We start from the raw sequence: 27182 nt of genomic DNA, 5'->3' as shown, positions 1-27182 counted from the left end.
ATTTGGTTCTTCTCTGTTGTTCTTCATACCTCAGCCATACTTAATGATATTCCAGCTCACATTTCTCACTCTCATGCCCTCTTTTTCCGCAGTTGCCTACAGATTCGATTACCAGATTTTTTTTCCTTCAATCCTTGCCACTTTCACATAATTTCTCCACCATTTTTCATTCTTTCTTTAACTTTAGCGTTTATTCTTAGTTGTTCTTGCACATGCAGCCTTGGCAGCCTCATTCATACATTTCTTAAGTTGTATATTCACATCATTTGTAAGTCCGTATCATAAGTTTTGCACTAAAATTATCACAGTCAGTGTCTCTCATCTGCCATGTACATTTTTGTCCGAGACGTATGAACCAGTGCATCCTGTACAGTCTACATAATCATGCTTCCATATTCATTGCCTCATGTAGTCAGTAGTCACCGTGTACATGAAAAAGTAAAAATTAATGCTCTGTCAGACCGTCAAATAATGGTCACTAACTTTGAAGACGGAATCTTTCAATATTACCTCCAGAAATAAGACATTTTGCAATATAATATTGACCGGTTAATATTATATTCACTGTTCTATCAGGACATGAGCGCTTTACTCAGGATAGATGACATATTAGAGATCTGAAAATTCCATTATTCCGAATTCTGTTATAACTTATCAAAATAAAGAATTGCTGATTAATGAAACTTACATATACACTTTAAACATATAACTCACTTTCACTTCCTGTTCTGAAACTTTAAAAAATTAAAAAAAAATTCAATCAACATTTCAAAACATATAATACAATTTTAATTTTGAAATTCCAATTTCATCTCTCCCAATAGAATTTCCGGGGCACATTACTGTATATTCCGATGTAATTATGAGTTCTCGTTCTGCAGAGGTGCTGCAATGGGCGCTTTCTGGTCGAAGCTGTTGCGAGGTTAGGTGTTGTGCAAAGCCATTTGCTTGCCATCCTCTGTGACATCAGGCACTAGGGGAGAAAGTCAGTTGCGTTCACGGCAAAAGCACGTGTGTTATTTAAGCTCTCTAAGGAACTGGTGAATTTATTGTCGAAGGATGAGCATTTGTATTTAATTAAAATAATCATTATTCGAAGTTTGATTCATTATAAATACAACTGGCTTTCTCCCTCATAGGTTCACCAGTCTGCTTTGATGAATTTGTTGTTTTCATTTAATTTTTATTATTTACTTACTTTATTTTATTTTTTCGTTTATCTGTGTTAAAATCTTTATTTATTTTATTTGTTTACTCTTTATGTTTTTTTTGCCTTTGCTCTTTTTCCATAAGGAGTAGATGTTTGGTTCAACATGACAGATTCCAGCTGCCTTGCTGGGTCTGGTTTTGGTCCTCCAGTGTCATCGATCTGGAGTGGTGGAGACTGATGAGTTGGTTGTGATGATGGAGAGGGGTGGTGCAGTTTCTGGCGCCTTTGTTTTTGAAGACTCAGACCCTGACAGTGTCAGTATCCTTGAGGCTACCCCTGCCATTTCTGCTCGAAAGCGCAGGAACCGAGACTCAGGCAGTTCAAGTGCACGAGAGTCTTCCTGGCAGTAGGGGGGAACGGGCAGCTGTGAATAGCAAGACATTACCAGGTGCACCAGTATAAAGAGAAGAGTAGGGTGATAAGAGAGAAAGCCAGCCTAGTTCTTGACACTGGAGTCTGGACAGACAGACCTTTTGCTAATATATGCCGGTTAACTTTCCAAAGTCAAGGGCAATACATACTAGCAATGTTTGCTTGTTGAACGCAGCTGACTCTCTCCTTTTCCGGCAGCATTTTGCTTCGAATGTGCATTATGATATCGAATTTATCTATTGGAAAGAATAAGATCTCGCTCCGTTCCGAGACTGCAGAATAGCTCTAGCAAACACTTTTATTATAACATAACATAGTGATGTCAGCGCAGAAGTGTAGGCCTGATGTGGCCTGTCGCCGATTCTTTTCCTTTGTGCCCTGTTCACAGAAGATCTAAAATCGTGTCGTTTGACCGGATCTTTAAATTACCGACGATAGTTTGGAAAAGCTACTAGACTCTCACCTGGTTCGATATGGTGCTGGGCATTTAAAATCTAAACATATATTTTTCCATAGCTTTATATAGTTGTTCTTGAACGCGTTCATACTTGGAGCGCCAATGATGTCATTGCGGAGGCTGTTCCACATGTCGGTGATTCAAAGCAAGAAGAAATGTTGTCACGTGGAGAAGTTGCAGCGCAGTTTTTTTAGTTTATAGCCATGGCCCCTGGTGTTGGTTCTCGTTTCAAATTCTAGTAATCCTTCGGGGACATTGTATAAACCATGAGTATACTTGTTTGCTTCAATGAGGTCCCCACGCAGACGTCGATACCTGAGGCTTGGTAGCTTCATAATCTTTAAACTTTCTTCATAGGAATTGTCCTTCAAGCCTGGAATTATCCTTGTTGCACGTCTTTGAACATTTTCTATTAAATTTTTGTCCTTTTCAAATCTCGGTGACCACACATTTCCAAACTCTAGATTCGGACGCACGACAGCAACAAACAACTGCTTCATCGCTTCTGCATCTAGGAACTTGTATGAGCGTCTGATTGGTCCAAGAAGTTTGTTGGATGTGTTAGCTTGCGTTTCAACATGCTTAGAAAATTTCAGCTCCTTGTCAACATAAACTCCGAGATCTTTTTCCACACTAGTCTGCTGGCATGCTGCCAAGTGCCAACACATTATCTAACAACTATATAGGTACATAATTTCTCACCTTAGATTGTATTTATTAATTCTCAAAATTAATCCCAAAATTATTTGTGTTTTTCCTTGGGGTTTATTTTAGGAAAATTTCTAGCAATTGTTAGTGTCAGGCCTGAAATAAAGAACAATTAACAGTTCTATGCAGTTCTCTTAGGTTCAGTAAGATTCATTTACTATCTTTGATCATATTAAAATTTGTAATTATCACATCAACACGCCTCTCAAGCGATAATCATGGTCTTCTTCTTCACAAGTACAGGTAAGTAATTCTCAATATAACAAAAGTATAAAGGGATACGGCAAGAAATATGTGATATAGTCAATACAAAAAATGTATATATTTGGATCATGAATAAATTAATTATTAGGTATTAATTGTTTTATATTCAATGAACATAATCAAATTTAATATTGTTTTGTAAACCTTACTTGCAAGAACAAAATCAGCATCTGGGTATTGAATAAATGATTTAATAAAATTACATTGTGTTTAAATTTCAACATTGTGTTTTGAACACAAAAAATTATTGACTAACATTTGAATTTTTAACTACAGTTGTTGATCCTCCTGTGAGACTTTTCATGGGCCTGGACAAGTATGAAAGTAAGTATACCATTTCTATTCTCTGTTGCTCTCATTAAAAAAATAATTTTATCAATTGTTCAGTAATTCACTGACCTTTTATATAGGCTTACAAGTTTGTAAAAATGTAACACATTTTAAAAATGACCAATGGCACAAAACCTGCATTTGGTCTTGTGAACATGATACCATTTTGAGGAAATTTATATTATATATTGAAAAATATTTGTTACAGATATTGTTCACCTAACAGAAAAAATTCTCATTCATCTTGTAGAATGAGAAAAGGATTTTTTTTTCATATTAAAAATCCATTAAAATTACAGCTGCATAGGCTATTTTTCTTGTTATTTGTTAGTCTTGCATAGGCAATTTTTCCTCATTTTTTGTTAGTCTTGCATAGGCTATTTTTACTTGTTAGCCTTGTTACAGCTGCATAGGCTAGAGTTTCTTTGTACTATAATACAAATAACTTGTTACAATAAGCCCTCCACTCCCTAAATATATTCTTTGGATTAAAAAAAACTAACCCTGCTCCTCCACATGTGTATTTTCACTGCTCCACATGTGTGTGAAAATACACAAGTTTTCATATGTGTAGTATTTATCTTTATCTTGTATATAAGTTGTGAAGATTCTTGCAGCAACTTGATAAGTTGCCAATCATTTTCAATGTTTTGTAATTATCTTAACTGAAGGCAAGTTCTCACTAACAGACGAGGATCTCATTAAGTGGGGTTGGCCAGAAGATTGGCAACTTGATAAGTTGCCAATCATTTTCATTGATTTGTAATTATCTTAATTGAAGGCAAGTTCTCACTAACAGACGAGGATCTCATTAAGTGGGGTTGGCCAGAAGACGTGTGGTTCCACGTTGATAAGGTCTCCTCGGCTCATGTTTACCTTCGACTTAATCCAGTAAGATTCTATACCCCAAGATCTTATTGGGTTCATTTTAGTCTATACAAAAAGTTTTATTTAAGTTCATTTAAGTCTACCAAAAGATTGGGTTCATTTCAGTCTATATAAAACTTCAAATAAAATTTAAAAGTTAGGAGAACCCATGTTTAAGCACTTATTTTTACCGTGACGTCTGAAACAAAACTTCGAAGGCACATTACAATTTAGTCCATACAAAGTTTTATTTAAGTTCATTTAAGTCTAAAAAAAAGGGTTCATTTCAGTCTACCAAAAGTTGCAATCTAAATTTTAGAGCAGTATGTGTGTATATATTTATTTGGTAACAAATGCATATAAAAATTCAGTGTAGTTCAAGATTCACATCGAAATTTTGGTGAACATATTATTTTTTAGTTTTAAATGAATTGCCTGTCCATAGTGAATTTAGAGTCCTCCTCTAAATCCTAAATCTAAATTTTATTTCTGTTAATTTCATGCCAATAACATTAACAAAATGTTACATTAACAAAATGTTACATTAACAAAATGTTACATTACATAACATTAACAAAATGTTATTTCTATTTCATGTTTTCATCAGATGATGAAAATTGCTTCAATTTAGCATTTGAGGGATGATTTTTGCTCAATGATTGACAAAATGTTATTTCTACAGGGATTACATTACATAACATTAACAAAATGTTATTTATACAGGGACAACATTGCATAACATTAACAAAATGTTATTTCTACAGGGACAACATTACATAACATTAACAAAATGTTATTTATACAGGGACAACATTGCATAACATTAACAAAATGTTATTTCTACAGGGACAACATTACATAACATTAACAAAATGTTATTTATACAGGGACAACATTGCATAACATTAACAAAATTTTATTTATACAGGGACAACATTGCATAACATTAACAAAATGTTATTTCTACAGGGAAAACATTAACAAAATGTTATTTCTACAGGGACAAACCATCGAAGACATTCCTACTGCAGTGCTGGAGGATGCGGCGCAGCTATGTAAGGCCAACAGCATCTCGGTGCGTTGCCGGCAGTGAAAAAAAAAATAAATAAAATAATTGTGTACCTTTCAAAATAAATGTGTACCTATTGTTACAATTGACACAATTTTTTGGTGTGGTAGCGCTGATTATTATCAAGTATAAACCAATTTCTACAATTTATTTGTTTTCTCAATTTTGTCACCATCACTCTTTTTTATAATTTAGCCAATTTTTTTAATTTATTTGGTGTTGTAGCACTGATTATTATCAAGTATAAAATAATTCCTACAATTTATTTGTTTTCTTTATTTTATCACTACGGTATCACCCATTTTACAATTTAACCAATTTTTTTCAATTGAAATTTGATCACTGAAATTATTAATTGGAATTACATACATGCTTCTCTTTACAATTTAGATGCTTTCTCTGATATTTTCCCACTGAGATTATTATATATTAACTAAGTATGTTTTATTCTAATAATATGGTGTTTCAGTGTATGCTAAAGATATTATTGAGTCAGATGAACATAAGCTTTGTGTAGTTAACGTAAGATTACCCACAGCAACAGCAACATGTAATTGTAAGATTTATTTCCTGCAGGGAAATAAGATGAATAACGTTGATGTTGTTTACACCTTGTGGAGCAACCTACGCAAAACTGCAAGCATGGATGCAGGACAGGTTGCCTTCCATAAAGACAAGGAGGTCAGTTTACGGAGCATGGATGCTGGTTGTCTTCCATAAAGACAAGGTTAGTGTACCAGAGCATTTATGCTGGCTGGCATTTTATTTATGGAAGACAACTTCCATAAAGACAAGGTTAGTTTACCAGAGCATTTATGCTGGGCGGCATTTTATTTATGGAAGACAACTTCCATAAAGACAAGGAGAGTTTACGGTGCATGGATGCAGGTCGCCTTCCATAAAGACAAGGAGGTGAGTTTGCCAGAGCATGGATGCTGGTTGTCTTCCATAAAGACAAGGAGGTGAGTTTATGGAGCATGGATGCTGGTTGTCTTCCATAAAGACAAGGAGGTGCTAACTATCTTTTTAAAATTAAGATCAAACATTTGTCTTTTTCTGTAATTTTTAATCTACTTCTGCTCTAGTATTATTTTCTACTTTTGCTCTAGTTCTCGATACAGTTTTTTCTTTATTGTACAACTATTTATTAATGAATCTCAATTTTCAGGTTTACAAAATTCGTATTGACAAGCGCATAAATGAGATAGTGAATCGCCTTAACAAAACAAAGGAGGAGGTAAAGCTTGACTTGAGAGCTGAGAGAGAGAAGAGAGACGCGCTAGAGAGAGATCAAGCCAAGAAAGAGCAGAAGGAGAGGATGCAGAAAGAAAGAGAGGAGCAAGAAAGGAGAAAGAAGGAAGCCTCTCTAAGGTTGGTCGTGTTCATATTTTGGAGAGTGTATAGAAAAATTTCTGGAATGTGATGGCAATTAATTATTTTGCTTTGTAAGTTCATGCATTAGTGTAGTTTTCCTATTTATTGTTTTGTTTGTTTTAGTTGAAAGAATAGTTAACTGATTCACTGCACTTGGTTGCACTCAGCTTCATGTACTTTTTTTTCAAAAAATTAAAAGCAAAGAAAACGGCCAAAAAATTCACCATTTCTTGAGAATGAAAATTTTCATTCCCAAAAAATGATTTTTTTTTTGCTGTGTTCTTCTTGATAAATTTGCGATTTAAGCTATTAAGTGATTTTAAATAATTTTTTTTTCATTCTGCACTCATTGCAAAGTTTACATCAAGATGGGTCTATCCTGTCTCTTGTTCATAATTTGTTATTCTTGGTTTTAAAAATGTAATGTACAATGTTTCATGCAGGAATTACGACAACATGTTTGATGCTTCGAAGATGACCAGCAATCACGATACAGGTAACGACTCGGACGATTTCATGTAATTGAAGATTGAAGATTGTAATTGAGTATTGAAGATTGTAATTGAGGATTGAAGATTGTAATTGAGGATTGAAGATTGTAATTGAAGATTGTAATTGAAGATTGCAATTGAAGATTGTAATTGAAGATTGTAATTGAAGATTGAAGATTGTAATTGAAGATTGAAGATTGTAATTGAAGATTGAAGATTGTAATTGAAGATTGAAGCGCGAACGTGCAAAGTCTTCAGAATTCATCTTCATGAGAATCTTCAGTGGAAGATATGCTACAATTTTACTGTAAACGAATACAATTAAATATCAAATGAATCTATGTAGAAGGTAAGAATAAATTCACCATTATCATCACTGCAAATTTCCTTCAACTTTTGAATCTCGCAACGAATTTATTTGAAGGATCTGATGAAGCGTTCGCTACTCAATTTAAACATAACATAATAAACATTTTTTCGCCTTCTATGAGAAAAAATTTTCAATTTTTTTGAAATTCTCCTATGAATATTTGCTGGATAATTTTCGCCTTTCATGAGAAAAATTTTTCAATTTCAAGTAATCCCCGAATTGTATTTTAATATTTGCTGAATAAATCCACCACGTGCGGGATAAATCAATTCTTGACACTTCAGTTGAAACTTCAGCGTCCGACCATTAAGGATATTATCGTCGCTTAAGGATATAATTTAAGGATTAAGGGGATTAAGGCTTAAGGGGATATTTTTTTTTAAGGATTAAGGATATGATAATTTTGTCGCTTTGTTATACTTTATTATTCACTTAATATTACAGACTGTAACACAAACTGAGCCTACACAATCATTCATATTCAAGGTACATTATAGTATTTATGCATCAATTTGTTTCATTTTGACCACCTCTGATCAGCTGCAGTCCCACTAAATTGACCATAGTCATTGAGAACTGCAAGATATCAACAAATTCAACTTATACCATTATATAAGTTGATGAACGCATAAGTTGATGATGAACTGAAAATAATTACTGAACGTTATTCATCTTTAAGATGAATTGAGGTCTAGCGCATTACTGAATAATAAATTTGAAGACGTCACGTATGGAGTTTTTATTATTGTTTATTTTGACCACCTCTGATCAGTTGCAGTCCCGCTAAATTGACCATATTTATTGAGAACTGCAAAATATCAACAAATTCAACTTCATTCCCCGCAACTGGAGATCACAACTGCGAGGTTAAGATAATTCATTCCCAAGTAAAAAAAGTCACTAGATTGCTTTAATCGCAGATTCACTAGAAATTTAAAAGCGAAGAAAACACCACAAAAATTTAGCATATCTTTTTTGAAAACGTTTCGGAGACCAGCTCCATCGTCAGTTCGATCGAAACGTTTTTGAAAACGTCTCCGAAACGTTTTCAAAAAAGATATGCTAAATTTTTGTGGTGTTTTCTTCGCTTTTAAATTTCTAATTCATTCTCTATTTGTGGTGGTCGCATTACATTTCTCAGGAAAAGATACACAGGCTTAATAACTTTTATACAACATATTAGTTTTTCTAGCCGCGGGCTGCAATTTGAAAGGTTATAGAGCACTATGGATACAGCTTAGTTAACATAGCAAAATACAATACTGCGGGCAGCTAGCGTCTCCCTACACGTTCTCATGCTCTTATATGTTATAGTTATAGCTACTTCTACGCTCCTGTTAACGTTACAGCTACGTCACCAAAAGCTCATGTTAACGTTATAGCAACGTTAACGTCATAGCTCCTGTTAACGTTATAGCAACGTTAACGCCATTACTCCTATTAACGTTATAGCAACGTTATAACGACATTACTCCTATTAACGTTATAGCCACGTCAACGTCATTACTCCTATTAACGTTATAGCAACTTCGACGTAATAGCTCCTATCAACGTTATAGCAACGTCAACGCCATAGTTCCCATCAACGTTATAGCTACGAGATTTTTCTAACTCATCGCTCATCAGCTCTACACATGCCTGTAAATTGCCGAAAAGTTTCGATGTACCTCATATGTTGTAATAACATTAGAAAGTGCTTTTAGATGATCTGAGGCTATTTGATTTACTAGGTTCAACTAGCTTGTTTTAAATAAGAGCGATGTTTATAATAATGTTACATGGGCGAGGAACTGTTAAGTTCGGCTGATTTCCAAGATATCAAGTGGACTGTTTCTATGAAAATAACACGCTTCTAAAGCTAACTTAAAGAAATGATGTTTAAAATATAAGCAAAATACAGCGCAGAACTCCACTTCCACGGTGACAACATTTCAAGCTTAACATAAAATTATTAACATAGCTTGTTTTTATATCACTTTTTGTGTTTAGCTCTAGATTTATCACATTGTTCACACCTCATGAGTTCTAAGAAACGCACTAAGAATATATCAGTACCATATCTTATCAGAAATTAAAACATAGGCAGTGAGTAACTCACTTTTTCCTTCAAAGGAAAAAACAAACATCACACAAAAGACGCGGTCTAAAAAGCAAAGCGATGCGGTGACGTACAAAAATTACTGTTGAGATCATCAAACCTATAACAAATCAAACTTTCGTGTCGAGAGAACTTTCTACTAAAAATTAACTGAAAGACTTGGAGTGAAAACTAAAGCCATGCACTTAATACACTGTTAGAAAAATTACCGTTAATGGTATAACCGGCGTTTCACTGGCCGGTCGGCACGTGAAAAGAGACACCGTATAACCGTTTTTATTCTAATTTAACACCAGAAATCCGTAAAACATCTGATAAAAACGGCGAAACAGTTTATTTTCACGGAGCGACCGGCCACTAGAACGCCGGTGGGACCGTTTTTTCAACGTTTTTTCTAACAGTGTAGCGCTACAGAACAAACTTCAACAAATTACGTTGGTAGATTAGGCCCTAACACATAAACTTGAACTTTTAATGACAACTTCGCAAGCCCCTTTTCCAAGACTTCCCAAAATGATCCCTCAAAGTCGCCACCTTCCCTATAGAAGTTTCTACAAAATACCATTGCCCGCACAAATCTCGTTATAGAATTTGCCCGGCCAGACATGACAAACGACCCAAAATCGGCCTCCAAAAATTTTCCAAATTTTTTTCAAAATTTTTTTTTCCAAAAAATTTTCCAAATTTTTGGAGTCCGATTTTCAGAGAGGTCAACTGGAACATTTAACAATGCGCTTATCCCAATTGACACCGTACGATCTATGGCCATAACGACGATCCATCCAAGTAATACATTTTACGAACATTTCAAGATCTGGCAAAACGTAAAAATAGTTCATACAAACTCCGTCATTGTCTGTCACCATGAGCAGAGTGCAGACGAGCAAGCAATTATATAGAACTATTGTGAAACACAATAACTATTGTGAAAACACAATAGTTTTCACAATAGTTTTCAACGAGCCTCTCCTAGGGGTCGTTATAAATTAGCTCGCTAAGAAATAGCAGCTTAAGGCTAAGTATGAATACTCAGTAAATGTAAACCATTTACATAACTAATGAAGATGGTATAGGAAGAATATGCGATCTATAACTGATTATTCAATGGTTATAAGTATTGGTTGAGTAATGTATTGATACTCCATCGCATGCAAAGGTTAAAGTAACTACTAGAATACAAGATGTGGTCGTTATAATATACACATACATCAGAGTTACTACTTACATTCTACGTTACCCGCTCACTCAAGATTCTAAGTATTACAACACCTCAGCAAACGTCAGGCCTCAATTTACCTATGAAATAAAATACCTAATACAATACCACACGATATTAATGTAGCACAAAATATATTGTATGTTTAAATAAATAAAAACTATAACCATTGTCCGAGATTTGTGATTGATGAAACGACCGAATCAATTCTTGGTCCACATTGCAGGCACTAATTGATTTGGTTCACACATTCAAGGTTCTGTAAAAGCAGTCGGTTCATTTCGGTTCCAAGTGTTTTAATATGACGTTTAGTGTTTAGTCCCTCGTGACTACACGTAATTATTCTCAAGTATATCTGGTCAAGCGTGACCAGTAGCTAGGTAGAACTACAATAGTCAAGCGCGACCAGTAGCTAGTTAGATCTACAATAGACAAGCGTGACCAGTAGCTAGTTAGATCTACAGTAGCCAAGCGTGACCAGTAGCTAGTTAGATCTACAGTAGTCAAGCGTGACCAGTAGCTAGTTAGATCTACAGTAGTCAAGCGTGACCAGTAGCTAGTTAGATGACTTAGATCTACAGTAGTCAAGCGTGACCAGTAGCTAGTTAGAAGTAACTAGTTGAAGTATATAGTTAGAAATACAGTAGCGTACGTAAGAAATGATCATCGAAGAAGCGGTAGTAGCAAGATGATGTAATAAAGCACATTTAGGTTAAGGCAATACGAGCAGCCACGGCTGTCACTGTAAAAATGTATCATGAATAAAGCGAAAGCTTTCGTTAGCAATAAATAAAATGACATGACTGCGTAAATTAAAATTATATTATAAATTAAAACTGCTGCGTGTATTCATATCTGGTGTTCATGGCACGAGAAAGTTGCAGCCAACGTAGACATAAAAACAAGCCAAGAAAGTATATTTCAATTAAGAAAAAAACGCCTTAATTTTTCAAGCGAGGTTGAAAAATTACATTGCCCATGATAATGACATACCGGTCCCCGAACACAAAGTTTCGCTGTTGACTGACAACACTGTACAGTACTACTGCACCTACGAAACTGCCCGCACACTGTATAGAACTGTAACTGCTTAACTACTGTACAACTGTACCTGTACTCGGTGCGATAATAAAGTTGTAGGATTATGCAGTGTGACATGGATTAAGGAAGGCATTTTGAAGATCCCTCAGGATGTTCTTCGCTCGTAAAACCTTTTGACATTTACGAGGACATAACAGCCACGAAATAGATAGTAGAAAAACATAGTTAACAACTCGGACAGTTTCATTTGCAGTCCAACCTTGCATTTGTAAAAGTTTAGGCAGCAAATGCGACGAATTTCAAAGGTTAGCCATGAAAAAAAAAATCTTTGTTGCAATCTGGTTAACCTGTTGATGCTAAATTTCTCTAACCTGCTAAAATGTGCTAAAGTTCACTGAAATACCTATGTTTGAAAAAAGTACGATTTTATTAGTGGCTTCAATATATTAAAAACAGCATTTCAATGCTGTTTTTAATAAATTGAAATCACTAATAAAATTGTATTTTTTCAAATATTTAAGCAAACAAGCCCACCCTAAAATCCAGAAATAAATAGGCCTACGCAACGAATAGACGTTTAGTGCAAAAAACAAAGCTTGCAAGCCAGCTAAAATAATAGGTATTAATTGCAACCTAAAATAATAGGCATTAATTGCAACCTAAAATAATAGGCATTAATTGCAACCTAAAATAATAGGCATAAATTGCAACCTAAAATAATAAAACAATTGCAACCTCTATTGCCAGTGTTCCCGAGGGCTCTAGCAGCTTCATTCAGCTGCGTTCATTACAAAAAATTTCTTTGAACTTTGTATTAGAAAAAAAAACTTCTTCATTAAAAAAACTTCTTTAAATTCAGCCGCGTTCATTACAAAAAAACTTTTTTGAACTTTGTATTAGAAAAAAAAACTTCTTCATTAAAAAAACTTCTTTAAATTCAGCCGCGTTCATTACAAAAAAACTTTTTTGAACTTTGTATTAGAAAAAAAAACTTCTTCATTAAAAAAAACTTCTTTAAATTCAGCCGCGTTCATTACAAATATGTGACAAAAAAAACTTCTTTAAACTTTGTATTAGATAAGACTGTACGCTTGCCTTTGTTCGCGTTGAAACTTCCTATTAATGAGAACAAATTGTGCTTTAAAAACAATGATCAGTGGCAGGCACATGAAATGAACACGAAGACTGATGAAAAAATATTATATCGGCTAAAGATTGACTCTCTTTCACTAATAATAATATTGCAATGATAATATTGCGAGCGAATATTGGAAGCCGAAGGTCTAGGCAGTCTCGATTGATGACAATCCTTCCACATTATTAATTAATAATTAATTAATATTAATATTAATCAATCAATAATTAAATATTAATTAATTCTTTCGAATAAATAATATTCGTCACGAGTTAACCTTCAACCAATTAAATATCTGTGAAAATTGCAGACCTTGAAGCTTCGGTTGCAATTTTTCGTTCGCTAAAATAAAATTGCATTGAACCTTCAAGAATAAAAATTTAACTATTGGATTCATCATAAACCTACACTGTTAGAAAAACGGTGAAAAAACGGTCCCACTGGCGTTCTAGTGGCCGGTCGCCCCGTGAAAATAAACTGTTTCGCCGTTTTTATCCGATGTTTTACGGATTTCTCGTGTTAAATTAGAATAAAAACGGCGACACGGTGTTTCTTTTCACGCGCCGACCGGCCACTGAAACGCCGGTAATACCGTTAACGGTAATTTTTCTAACAGTGTATTAGCCGGTAACATTAAAACGAAATTTTTCCATTGCAGGTAAAAAATATGAGTTTACGAAGTAATAAAGTTGAGAATGCGAGTAATTGTAGAGAAATAAGGTAAAGCAACGAGAAGTATTAAAAGGTAATAAAGTAACATCATTGCACACACGTGTAAGAAGGCAGTATGGGGGTAGCCAGCGTCTAGAGAATCATCGTTTGTTCAACAATGCATTGAATTCATATGAATACATTGATTACTGTACTCATATGTTGCTGTGTTTTATAATTCATTTGTGGAATTTCACCTCGGTGAAATTCATATTTTTTCTATGAAATATCAAATTTGTCTAATAAATTTTTAATCCGTAAAACTTATCACCACATGGAAGCAAATTCACGGTCATATGATCAACAATGCATTGAATTCATATGAATACATTGATTACTGTACTCATATGTTATTGTGTTTTATAATTCATTCGTGAAATTTCATCTCGGGGAAATTCATATTTTTTCTATGAAATCCCAAATTTGTCTAGGAAATTTTTAATCCGTAAAACTTACCACCACATGGAAGAAAATTCACGGTCATATGAATTCTTTGAACTCAATTAAAAATTCAAAAAATGAGACTAAGTCTCTACGTGTATAACAAAATGTATAGATCGTGTATTGACTTTAAAATAATATAGTAAATAACAGCGTCATCGAATTGCCCAAGCTGTTTAATTAAAATATGAACATGAGATCGACACATTTAACTTTGAAAGTAATCAAAATTCCGTCATTGAATTAAGCAATTTAATTTTTAAAATATGATAAAATTATATTTTAATTCACAGGAATTTATTCTGGAGGTCTATTATTACTTTGGAGAACCAAAACAGAAATTTAACTTGTGAATTTGTAGCCAATTTAGTAGATAAGTAAGTAATTGGTAAAGTAAGTTGCAATTTATTCATGTCCCAATTCATACAGGCTTGATCAACACATAAATTTCAAACTGTATATTGACATGAATTTCTTCCACAATTTCAATAACAATTGTTTACGTATTAGACCATCACTGGGTGCATTAGTTGCGAGAACAACATAGCTAGCATATGCATCATATCATACATGGTAGTATTAATGCAGCATATTACGCATGCCTCATATTACTGATGTATGTATCATATTACTGATGTATGCATCATATTACTGATGTATGCATCATATTACTGATGTATCCATCATATTACTGATGTATGCATCATATTACTGATGTATCATATTACTGATGTATGTATCATATTGCTAATGCATCATATGTAGCGGGGTATTCCTTCCATCTGAAGCTTGCTGCTGCTGCTGCTGCTGCTGCAGCTGTTGCTGCTGAGGCTGAGGAGTATGTGCGCATGTATGATGCCCTTCTGATGCATCATATTGTACTGATGTATTTGCTAATGGAACATATGTAGCGGAGTATTCCTTCCATCTGAAGATTGCTGCTGCTGCTGTTGTTGTTGTTGCTGCTGCTGCTGCTGTTGCTGCTGTTGCTGAGGCTGAGGCGTATGATGCGCATGTATGATGCCCCTCTGATGCATCATATTGCTAATGCATCATATTACTGATGTATTTGCTAATGGAACATATGTAGCGGGGTATTCCTTCCATCTGAAGCTTGCTGCTGCTGTTGCTGCTGCTGTTGCTGAGGCTGAGGAGTATGATGCGCATGTATGATGCCCCCCTGTGATGCATCATATTACTGCTACATCATATTGCTAATGCATCATATGTAGCGGGGTATTCCTTCCATCTGAAGCTTGCTGCTGCTGCTGCTGTTGTTGCTGCTGCTGCTGCTGTTGCTGAGGCTGAGGCGTATGATGCGCATGTATGATGCCCCTGTGATACATCATATTACTGATGTATTTGCTAATGGAACATATGTAGCGGGGTATTCCTGCCATCTGAAGCTTGCTGCTGTTGCTGCTGTTGCTGCTGTTGCTGCTGTTGTTGCTGATGCTGCTGTTGTTGCTGTGGCTGTGGCGTATGATGCGCATGTATGATGCCCCTGTGGTGCAGCAGCAGCAGGCGCTTCTCAACCATGCTGACGTAGTTACGCAGCAGCACGCGGTCTGCCTCCTTGGTCGCCTGTTGGCTCAAAGCGTGCAGCAAAATTTGTGCTGTTTGGTAGTGACGGAAACTGTCGCACTCGCTTGACCCGAATAGTTCTGTGAGTGCTGCGGACTGGCACTGAAACAGGGAGAAACGGTGGTGAAACAGGGGGAAACGGTGGTTGGTGAAACAGGGGGAACGGGAGTGAAACGAGGGGAAATGGGAGTAAAACGGGGGGAAAAGGGAGTAAAACGAGGGGAAACGGGAGTGAAACAGGGGGAAACGATGGTGGAACAGAAGGGAACGGTAGTGAAATAATAGGGAACGGGAGTGAAACAGGGGGACGGCAGTGAAATAGGGGGAAGCGGTAGAGAAAGAGGAGGGGACGGTAGTGAAACAGGAGAAAACGGCACTAAAACAAGAGGGGACGGGACTGAAACATAAGGCATGACATTGAAACATGAGTTAACGGTAGTGAATCAAGAAGACATTGAAGTGAAACGATAACTTTATTAAAACAATTGCTCTCTTTAATCATGTTAAATGAGGAAACGTAAATTCATAACATAACGGCGCTACAGGACCGGTGGTTGTAGACCCCAGTCACCATTAGACCCTAGTCACCAGTAGACCCTAGTCACCAGTAGACCCCACTCAGCAGTAGACCCCACTCACCATGTCAATAGCGTGGTTGTGGACCCCACTCACCATATCAATAGCGTGGTTGTAGACCCCACTCACCATTCCACTCACCAGCAGACCCCACCCACCAGCAGACCCCACTCACCATATCAACAGCGTGGTTGTAGACCCCCACTCACCAGCAGACCCCACCCACCATTAGACCCCACTCACCATATCAATAGCGAGGTTGTAGACCCCACTCACCATCAGACCCCACTCACCATATCAATAGCGTGGTTGTAGACAAGTCTGTCTGCATGTTCAGGCCCGTACTGGGTAGCGGCGCTGTCCATGGTCTGGGTGAGGGTCTTGCAGCGGGTGAGGGTTCCATCAAACCTCTCCTTGAGTTCCCCCACCAGGCACTTGACGACGGAGGAGAGCTGCAGTCTGCCGCCCTTTATCTCTGAGGACGCCAGCAGCAGCGCCGCCTTCAGCAGGTGTAAGGTCTTCTCGTACAGCGCAAGCTGGTCGCGCTGGTTGTGTACGCCTCGCCATACGTCCACTGCACTCGCACCTGGGGGGGGTGGTGGGGGTTAGTGAGGGTGGTGGTGGTGGTGGTGGTGGTTAGTGAGGGTGATCAATTATGGTAATGATGGTGATTAATGATGGTAGTGATGCAGGGAATGGTGATAATTAATGATGGTGATGAAACCTGTGTACACCTCGCCACACGTCCACTGCACTCGCACCTGGGGGGTGGTGGTGGTTAGTGAGGGTGGTAGTGGTGGTGATTAGTGAGGGTAGTGATGGTGATTAATGATGGTAATAATGTAGGTAATGATGGTAGTGATGGTGATGAGACCTGACGCCAAACGTCCACTGCACTAGCACCTGTGGGAGGTGGTGGTGAGTGGTGGTAGTAGTGATGGTGGTAATGATGGTAGTGATGCAGGTAATCAGGGCAGTGAAGGTGGTTATGCAGACAATGATAGTAATAATGCTAGGAATGATGGTAATTATGCAAGCGATGATTGTAATTAGACCAATGATCCCCACATTATACGTCTACTGCGGGTGATGGAGATGATCACATTACGAGAAATAATTCATTGAAAAATTAAAACAAGAAATTATAAAGAACGTTACTTATCAACTTAATTATGAATGCGTGAATAAATGCATAATAATCTATGCTGATGACAAGGCCGGAATCCAGAAGCCGTTCGAGAAAATTGAATGATTGAATCACGCCGTGAAAATGTTTAACTCATAACGGATACGTTTGTTCCCTACTCTGATATTTCAGAGCAAATTGCTCAGAGCTCACCAGGCGACGCAGATTTGTTGCCCAGAGTTGCCCTGAAATGCTCACCAGGCGACGCAGATTTGTTGCCCAGAGTTGCCCTGAAATGCTCACCAGGCGACGCAGATTTGCTGCCCTGAAATGCTCACCAGGCGACGCAGAGTTGCCCTGAAATGCTCACCAGGCGACGCAGATTTGTTGCCCAGAGTTGCCCTGAAATGCTCACCAGGCGACGCAGAGTTGCCCTGAAATGCTCACCAGGCGACGCAGATTTGTTGCCGACAGAGCTGCCTTTTTCCTGCGCCAGCTCGAGGATGCAGTCGACGAGCGCCAGCAGGAAGTTGAGCCTCGCGAGGACCTCGTTGTGTTCGGGGGGCATGAGGGCCTCCTGTAGGAGGGTGGGGGGCAGCGTGCCCCCCTCATCCTCTAAGGTGAACACCAGGGGCGTCTGTTGCTGCTGCTGCTGGGGGGCCAGGTTCAGGCGCACGTGAGGTAAGGGCGACACGGCGCCTACGTTTCTCGTGTCTAGGCAAGTGTCGCTACGGGACTGCTGCATGGGGCTAGGGTTAGGGTTAGGGTTGGGGTTCATATCTGGTGGGGTCCGAGTGCGGCAAGGTACATTGCCGCATATATCCCCCGTAGGGTTATCCTTCGTGGGAGAGCTGGGGATTGTCGGGAGGAAATTAGGGTTCGAGGAAGTCGGGTTCAGGTTTTTGACTGAAGGGGGAGTACGACGTCCAGAGGCTCGTAGTGGGGAATTGCTGGGGGTGATCCGCCCCCCGGTAGAGGAACAAGAATAAGCTCTTCTCCTGCTGGTGTTGATGCTGAACTGAACGGCTGGTGGTGTGATGGTCTCCAGCACAGCGTTGCTGTTACTGCCTGTGCTGTTGATGCTGCAGTTGCTGTTGTTGATGCTGGTGCGACATAGTGTGGTGGTGTTAGCGTTGCCGTGTTGGTGCTGGTGTTGGTGGTGGTGGTCGTTAGAAGACACGCTACCGTCACTGCAGGAAGAAGTTCTATCCCTGTAGCCTGGGACGCCCCTAGCGAACTCCTGGGACAGCGTCATCTGGAGGTAGGCCGTGCGCTGGCTGGGGACAGGGACGATGTTCTCCAGGCGCAGGTTGGGGTACGCTGCTCCAGCTGCTGGAGGCGCCGTAGAGGAGTTCTTGCGACCTGACCGCGACACAGAACTGCGGGCCGCGGGCCTGCACGAGCGGGGAGGATATTTAGCGGGCGTGAGAACCGCGGGACGAGAACCATGGGACTAGAACCAAGGGACGAGAACCAAGGGACAAGAACTGCGGGCCGCGGGCCTGCACAAGCGGGGAGAATATTTAGCGGGCACGAGAAACAAGGGACAAGAACCATGGGACTAGAACCAAGGGACAAGAACCAAGGGACGAGAACCAAGGGACGAGAACCAAGGGACGAGAACCAAGGGACGAGAACCAAGGGACGAGAACCAAGGGACGAGAACCAAGGGACGTGAACCAAGGGACGAGAACCAAGGGACGAGAATCAAGGGACGTGAACCAAGGGACGAGAACCAAGGGACGTGAACCAAGGGACGAGAACCAAGGGACGAGAACCAAGGGACGTGAACCAAGGGACGAGAACCAAGGGACGTGAACCAAGGGACGAGAACCGCGGGGCAAGAACCGCGGGATAAGAACCGCGGGACAGAACCGGTACAAACGATGAGCAAATATAGTGGGGCCAACGTAAGAAAAAAAGAGTGTGTCTCCGGAACGTTTTTACTGAAGATTTGTTGAATTTACTTTGAGTTTTCATTCTGGTTTATACAAACTTGTTGTTTCGTCACGTTATGTGACGAAAACCTAAGAGAAAGACCTACATATAGCAGCAGATAATGACAGTATAACGGCAGATAGTGACAGTATGGCGGTAGATAGTGACAGTATACAGTATAGTGACAGTATACAGTATAATGAGAGTATTATTAGTAGCAGATAGTGACGGTATAGCAGTATAGTGACAGTAAAGCAGCAGATAGTGACACTAGAGTAGCTGTATAGTGACAGTATAGCAGTATAGTGACAGTATAGCAGTATAGTGACAGTATACACTATACAGACCCCTGGTGGTGTGGGGTCTGGAGGCGCGCAGGCTCGGGGTCTGCGGGGGCTGAGACCATCACGTAGTCATCCTCCTCCCCTCCTGCTGGGGCTGCTGGGGGGAGAGTACGTTAGGAGGGGGGGAGTGCATTAGTCTCACCATTAGTCATCACCACTAGTCTCACCATTAGTAATCACAGGAGAATATGGTGCCTGTGCTCCATAGTTGAGACTGCGCCTGTGGTGGTGAGCCTGCAGTGACGACGGTGGTGTGGTGACACTACAAGCTCTGCGCATCACCACACCACCACCACCACCACCACCACCACCACCACCACCACGGTGGGGGGATGACAGCTGGGGGGGTCTGGTGGTACCATAACGCCTAGGCCGGACCGGGGGGTCCGGGGTGGGGTTGGGGTCTGAGGTGGTCTGGGGGTCGGGGGTGGCCTCAATGCTCATGGCCAGCTCCTGGGACTGCTGCTGGGGGGGTTGCTGGGGGTCCTGAGGGATGGGGGTGAACTCCCCGGGCAGGGGGAGGGACCCTAGGGGGGGTAGGGGTGGGGGTAACATGGGGGCTTCAGACGGGGGAGTGGGAGAGGGGGTGTGGGGGGACACCGAAGGGGCGGGATCTCCTGCAAAGAAAATAATATTTTCGTGTTTTCATTTTTTTATATTTATTCATTAATTCCCATTATTTTTGTTGTTATAAATATTCATTGTGAAAGATTTTTTTTCTTCGCAATGAAAAGTTTTTTTGGAATTCCTTACGGCCAAACGAAGGTAACTATCAAATAAAAATATACTAAATTTTATATAATTCCAATCGCTGATATTTTATTGCACGTGCATTCTGTTAATTAAAACTTCAGTTAACACGGATAAAACGTTATTTTATTTCAGCAAGTAACAGTTAAAAAAAGGCACGTTTAAAATTTCAAAACTAGCGTTCATGGTCGACAATTCACGGCTTTTTTAAAAAAAGCCACGTTTAAAATTTCAAAACTAACGTTCATGGTCGAAAAACAATTCACGGCACAGCTAAAAGATGTAGCAACTACAAGATGTAGCAACTACAAGATGTAGCAACTACAAGATGTAGCAACTACAAGATGTAGCAACTACAAGATGTAGCAACTACAAGATGTAGCAAACTACAAGACTTCTCGTGAGTCGGAAAAGCGGAGCGAGCTTGAGCGCAACCTCTCAGTAAGACTGGTGGGACACAACTGACTAACCGACTCACAGCCACTCGTGTCATGACGTCACTAAACGCAGACTCGAACTAAAGGTGCAGACTCGAATGTTACTCAGGCGACCATGCTGGATGTTGCTGTACAATTTACACTTTCAGTACTGATTACCCGACTCACAGCCACTCGTGTCGTGACGTCACTAAACGCAGACTCGAACTAAAGGTCAGACTCGAATGTTACTCAGGCGGCCATGCTGGATGTGGCTGTACAATTTGCACTTTCAGTACTGATTACCCGACTCACAGCCACTCGTGTCGTGACGTCACTAAACGCAGACTCGAACTAAAGGTCAGACCCGAATGTTACTCAGGCGGCCATGCTGGATGTTGCTGTACAATTTACACTTTCAGTATCCACGATAACAGTGAACGACAGTGATCACAACCCGAAGAGTCAAATGTTGAAATCTTATAATAATTTGAGATGAATTTAAGTAATTAATGAATTAAGATTGTATGAATGTAGACGAACTAATCTAGCATTTGGTGCGGCATCATCCTGAACCTCGTAACTCTAGTGATGAAAATGGCGACTGGATAATAACTATGAATGTCGATAACAATGATAACTACGAATGATAATAACAATGATAAATATATATGAATGATAATACATTCACAAACAAATGTAAGCCCTTCACACACATTTGTTATACATTGTGATTATATAGTGCTTCTTCTACGCACAACGCTAGCACAGATATGCTCTTTTACCGGCCAAACTGGGTCAGGATGACCCATACACGGGCAAAAGATGCATCTTTATATAGACACAGTCACACTCATTTGTCTGAGTGTAGGTAAACTAACCGAAACAATAATTGCAACTCATTTTTATGAGCATTCAAAAGTGCGTTTAATGGATGAAGTAATTTCTCCGTTATTAAAAATACTCTTATAGAACAAATAGGAATAATACTTTGAAAAAACTATTTATTGGCGGGTAATCACATTACAGCCTATCAATATTATCCATAATAATATCTTGAAATATTATGAGTATATTAATTTAATTGATATATTAAAAATATTAAACACTATTCATTAATTTATTATATAATAAATAATATTAAAAACCTACTGAACAATAAAGCAAGAACCAAAACCAGCAGGCAGCCTCGAGAGACTGGCTGCCGTTGAAAGGTGAGTATGAAAGTGAAGTGAAGGGAACATGAAAGTGTATGAGAATGAAAAAAATACTGCCTCTTATGCAGCAGCTAAGCACGAGGCCATCAGGCTCAAAGGACGAGGAAATGTTGGGTTTAATTTACCACTTTCACTTTCAAGGTAAACTTGTGTCTTAAATAAACAAAAAATACATCACTATCGTAGTTTATTACTTCACTATCGTAGTTTAATTTCAAGGTAAACTTGTGTCTTACATAAACAAGAATTACTTCGCCATCGTAGTTCACTTTCAAGGTAAACTTGTGTCTTAAATAAAAAATTAAGAAGTACTTTACCATCGTAGTTTAATTTCAAGGAAAACTTGTGCCTCAATACAACATCGATGAATTAGATTATTTTTCACTTTCAAGGAAAAAAAACTACATGATTGACTTTGATATCATAGTTCACTTTCATAGAAAACTTGTGTCGTTACTAAACAAAAACTAATTCACCATAGTCGTTCACTTTCAAGGAAAACATCTGTGTTAACTGGGCATGAATGACTTTGACTTCATTTTTCACTTTCAAGGAAAACATGTGCAGTAACTCGGCATGAATGACTTTGACCTCATTTTTCACTTTCAAGGAAAAGATGAACTAAAAGGAACTTCAAAGAAGCTTGCAGTTCGCGTTCACTTTCGTGGCTCAATGCACAACAAGAAACAGACGTCGTAGCGCCTGAAGTCATTCAAAGTCATTCTTAACTTTCAAAGAAAGTTAAGAGGTCGTAAGTTCATCAGCCAATCATTGACGGCCTTTCAAGCAAAATCCACCAATCATAGACAAGAAAATAGAGCGTAAGTACTTACGTTCACTTAGCCAGTTTTGAAAGTAAAGCACCAGGGCCTACCAGGGCCTATACTTTCAAAAAAAGTTAAGACATCGTAAGTTCATCAGCCAATCATTGACGGCCTTTCAAGCAAAATCCACCAATCATAGACAAGAAAATAGAGCGTAAGTACTTACGTTCACTTAGCGAGTTTTGAAAGTATGGCCCCTGGATAACAAAGGATCAGCGATAATTCAACAACTTCTCAACGCCCTAACTCCCCCAACACAACGCCCTAACTCTTCAACGCCAACCCCAACTCCCGCATCATGCAGGTGGCAGGACGCAAGAGTTAGGCTGACTGAAGGCAATCGCTTTAATTAACCTGAAGCTACACAATAAAAAGAATAAATAACTTTGCAATGAACAAATTAATTAAAAAAGAAAAGAAAAGCTGCTCACCAAGGGCGGGACTGGGGGACTGCTGGGGCCGGGCCCGCACCCCGGTCCTGATAGGCGTGCCCGGACCCTGGGGCACCGCCACGCGGGCCCGGACAGTCGGGGTCGGGATGGCGGTGTTGCTTTTACCCGCCGCCTGCTTGGGCGCGGACAACTGGCGGGCCTCTTCGGTCACCTGCTGCTGTTGCACCTGTTGTTGCACCTGTTGCTGTTGTTGCACCTGCTGTTGTTGCACCTGATGCTGCACCTGTTGAAGAACCTGTTCAGACCATAGTGACAGTATAGCACTACCTATTGTGACAGTATAGCAGTATAGTGACAGTATAGCAGTACTGTTGTATGCTGTTGCACCTGTTGTTGCACCTGTTCAGACTATAGTGAAAGTATAGCAGTATAGTGACAGTATAGCAGTACTGTTGTATGCTGTTGCACCTGTTGCTGCACCTGTTCGCGCCTATCAGGCGCCTGTTGCTCGCGCATGAGCGCAAGTTCTCGGTCCCGGCGCTGCCTGATGGAGGCGACCTCGTCAGGCGTCCTGATGAAGGCGTGCTCGTAGAAGGCGTCAAAGCTCAGGCGCTCGTGAGCGTTGCGCTTCAGCAGACCCAGCAGCAGGTGGCACATTTGCGGGCTGGTGCTTTGCGAGAGTCTGTAAAATGCAAGACCATTAGGTCTGTAATGGGCTGGTGCTGTGCGAGAGTCTGTAAAAAGCATGACCATTAGAAGGTCTGTTATGGTTTGTAGTACTATACGAGGTCTGTCTGCACTATACAAGGTCTGTGATTTACACTCTGAAGGCAACTCTCAAGCCTGGGACTAACTGGTCTGAACAACTCTCAAGCCTGGGACTAACTGGTCTGAAAGCAACTCTCAAGCCTGGGACTAACTGGTCTGAAGGCAGCTCTCAAGCCTGGGACTAACTGGTCGGAAGGCAACTCTCAAGCCTGGGACTCATTGAGCAATTATGCTTTAGAGTTGCATTGAGCAATTTTCAAAGCAATTATGAAAGAAATTTTCAAGGCACTTCTGCAGTTAATTCTCAATGCAATTCTGAAGTTAATTTTCGAGGCAATTCTCAAGGCAATTCTGAAGGAAATTCTTAAACCAATTCTGAAGGAAATTCTCAAGCCGATTATGAAGGTAATATTCGAGGCAACCGTCACTTACTGCGGGCGAAGTACCGGCGACTTCTCATACATCTGCTTGAGCTGTTGAGGGCTGCTGGCTTTGAAGGGCGCAGTACCAAAGAGGCACTGGTACACGATGGTACCCAGGGACCAGAGGTCGGCTTTAGCATCATACTTCTGGCTCATGATGACCTCAGGTGCCATGTACATGGGGGACCCGCATAACGTGGCTGCCATCACGCCGTCCTTCAGGAACCGCGCGAACCCGAAGTCCGCTGAAAAATGGCAAGTAATTAGCTAATTGTCAGCTGAAAAAATGACCCGAAGTCCGCTGAAAATGACAAATAATTAGATAATTGTCAGCTGGAAAAATGACCCGAAATCCGCTGAAAAAATGGCAAGTAATTAGCTAATTATACGCTGAAGAAATGACTTAGTTAGCTAATTATCCGCTGAAAAAATGGAAATAAATTAGATAATTGTCAGCTGAAAAAATGACCCGAAATCCGCTGAAAAATGCCAAGTATTTAGATAATTGTCAGCTGAAAAAATGACTCGAAATCCGCTGAAAAATGCCAAGTAATTAGCTAATTGTCAGCTGAAAAAATGACCCGAAATCCGCTGAAAAATGGCAAGCAATTAGCTAATTGTCAGCTGAAAAAATGACCCGAAATCCGCTGAAAAATGGCAAGTAATTAGCTAATTATCCGCTGAAAAAGGGGAATAAATTAGACCTGCGCCTACTTCCCAAAAAGGATACGTTCTAGTGAGCGCAAAATGACTTGCACTGATGGTTGCCGCCAAGTACGACAACTTTAAAATGTTCTCTGTTGCGTACAAACGTCCTCAGGTTGCTACACTCAATAGTTTACGTATAATTTAACACGTTGACTACGATTGCTTCATCTTGTATGTACTATTATTTCATTTTTTTGTACTGTTTTTAAGCAGGGTTGCCAGACGGTCATTTTTCCGGACAAATTCCGTGATTTAGTTTTTCTCAATTGCGTTGGCCGGCTAAAATTTATGATATGGGTACTTCCTAATCAAATTTTAAATACTGCAAAAAGAAAAGAAATGTAATTTTTATAGCGGAACCTACAAATAAACTAGTATATATTAAGTTATCGGCCTTTTTGGCCTTTTTTGTTCTCGGATTTGGCCGATTTTAGGCAACCTGAATTATGTACCACTACCTCCTGGAGAAATACATTTCGTGGTACGCATATGTACCAATACATAGTCAACGTGTTAAGTTGAAAGTTATGTTCCCGGAGAGTGACATAACCGCCACTTTTCGCCAAGCTATACTGGCCTCAGAAGGACCCAGTAAATCTGTACAAGAAGCCAGTAGCGTTATGATTAGTATATAATTTGAAAATTAATTGTACTGACACTAACTGTCTATGTTTGCAGGCACCTTTCGAAGTCTGATATGATCTATGCCCCGAATAAGCGTCATGAAGTTGTTACTATATTCATCTCAAATGCTAAATCTACTACATCATAATTTCTAAGATTTCGTTCCATAATTGGCATTTAGTAAACAAAGCGTCTGAATTAAATTCCGATTGCAGATTCTCTAATTTTTTTAAATGCAAATACCGAGCCTCCTGATCTGGCAAAAGCAACACAACAACCGTTAGAAGTCGCGGCCAAAGATTTAACCAAATTCGAGAGCCAAAAATTGCCAGCTTAAAAATAGTCAAAAACTGTCCAAAAACCTACAGAAATTTCAAAAGCTGAACTAAAATTGCGGCAAAACTAATAAAAATACAACGAAGATTGCGTAAGGTACACAAAAATGTTCCACTTTTTTCTTATGCCAAAGAATTAAGTTCTGCATTCAAGTGTGCATTTGTGGGCTAAGAAACTTAGAAGGCTTTAAGGTTTCCGGGCCGAATAAAAGGCTATTGAAGTTTTATTTCTTTACAAGCGCTGAAAGAAGATAAAAAAACATAAGTAAACCTAGAACCGGTTTACTGTGAATAGACCGGTTATAGACCGCCGTCTCATCGTCCAGTTTAGACCAGAAGAGGATAAGGGCTGCAGACCCTTATCATCGCAGAGGCCTGCATCATCATGGTGGACTGAATCGTTGGCATGACGTGCATAATGTTCTCTAAGAGGTGACCGCAATCACTCTTTGATTGCGGACGCAAACGGATTGCGTGGCAATCGGGCCGGCATCGTACAATGTAAATAGAGGGCAATCGAACAATCTTCTTCAAAACATGAACTCGATTAACTGAACAATCGAACAATCTTCAAAACATGAACTTGATTAACGGAACAATCGAACAATCTTCTTCAAAACATGAACTTGATTAACGCAACAATCGAACAATCTTCAAAACATGAACTCGATTAACGCAAACAATCTTCTTCAAAACATGAACTCGATTAACTGAACAATCGAACAATCTTCAAAACATGAACTCGATTAACGCAACAATCGAGCAATCTTCAAAACATGAACTCGATTAACGGAACAATCAAGCAATCTTCTTCAAAACATGAACTTGATTAACGGAACAATCGTGCAATCTTCTTTCTTATATGAAATCAATTGGCGAAAATTGGCAACCCTATAGTACGCAATCCTAGAGGGTAACCCCATAGTACGCAATCCTAGAGGGTAACCCTATAGTACGCAATCCTAGAGTGTAACCCTATAGTACGCAATCCTAGAGGGTAACCC

At 39.4% G+C, this 27182-nt stretch overlaps 2 protein-coding genes across 2 annotated transcripts in view; one reads left to right on the top strand and one right to left on the bottom strand.

Moving 5' to 3' along the window:
• The first annotated feature begins 2813 nt into the window (after positions 1–2813).
• On the top strand, positions 2814–8023 carry LOC108678690 (coiled-coil domain-containing protein 25-like). The gene is made up of 7 exons (XM_018167145.1): positions 2814–2990; positions 3288–3335; positions 4141–4232; positions 5209–5283; positions 5854–5958; positions 6446–6648; positions 7095–8023. The coding sequence occupies exons 1-7, from the start codon at positions 2966–2968 to the stop codon at positions 7171–7173; spliced, it is 627 nt and encodes a 208-aa protein (XP_018022634.1). The 5' UTR covers positions 2814–2965; the 3' UTR covers positions 7174–8023.
• A 5606-nt stretch (positions 8024–13629) lies between these two features.
• Positions 13630–27182, bottom strand: part of LOC108678681 (serine/threonine-protein kinase unc-51) — a 62104-nt gene continuing 48551 nt past the window's right edge. Inside the window, exons 7-14 of the mRNA XM_047881470.1 lie at positions 24522–24756; positions 23790–24003; positions 23361–23616; positions 19890–20339; positions 19726–19819; positions 17888–18834; positions 16608–16900; positions 13630–15840 (exon numbers count right to left, since the gene is read on the bottom strand). Coding sequence (XP_047737426.1) covers positions 15520–15840; positions 16608–16900; positions 17888–18834; positions 19726–19819; positions 19890–20339; positions 23361–23616; positions 23790–24003; positions 24522–24756 — 2810 coding nt within the window. The 3' untranslated portion in view covers positions 13630–15519. The remainder of the gene's footprint in view (positions 15841–16607; positions 16901–17887; positions 18835–19725; positions 19820–19889; positions 20340–23360; positions 23617–23789; positions 24004–24521; positions 24757–27182) is intronic.

Source organism: Hyalella azteca, unplaced genomic scaffold (genome assembly GCF_000764305.2).
Source record: "Hyalella azteca isolate HAZT.00-mixed unplaced genomic scaffold, Hazt_2.0.2 contig8052, whole genome shotgun sequence".
Classification (NCBI taxonomy): Eukaryota; Metazoa; Arthropoda; class Malacostraca; order Amphipoda; family Hyalellidae; genus Hyalella; species Hyalella azteca.
This window is presented reverse-complemented; position numbering and strand designations above follow the sequence as displayed.

Bases quoted from the DNA above. Each gene is read 5' to 3' on its own strand.
- LOC108678690 (XM_018167145.1), top strand. From the start codon at position 2,966: ATGGTCTTCTTCTTCACAAGTACAG. The intron at 3,336-4,140 runs GTAAGTATACCA...TCTCACTAACAG, and splicing joins GGGCCTGGACAAGTATGAAA to ACGAGGATCTCATTAAGTGG. The intron at 6,649-7,094 runs GTTGGTCGTGTT...TGTTTCATGCAG, and splicing joins AAGAAGGAAGCCTCTCTAAG to GAATTACGACAACATGTTTG.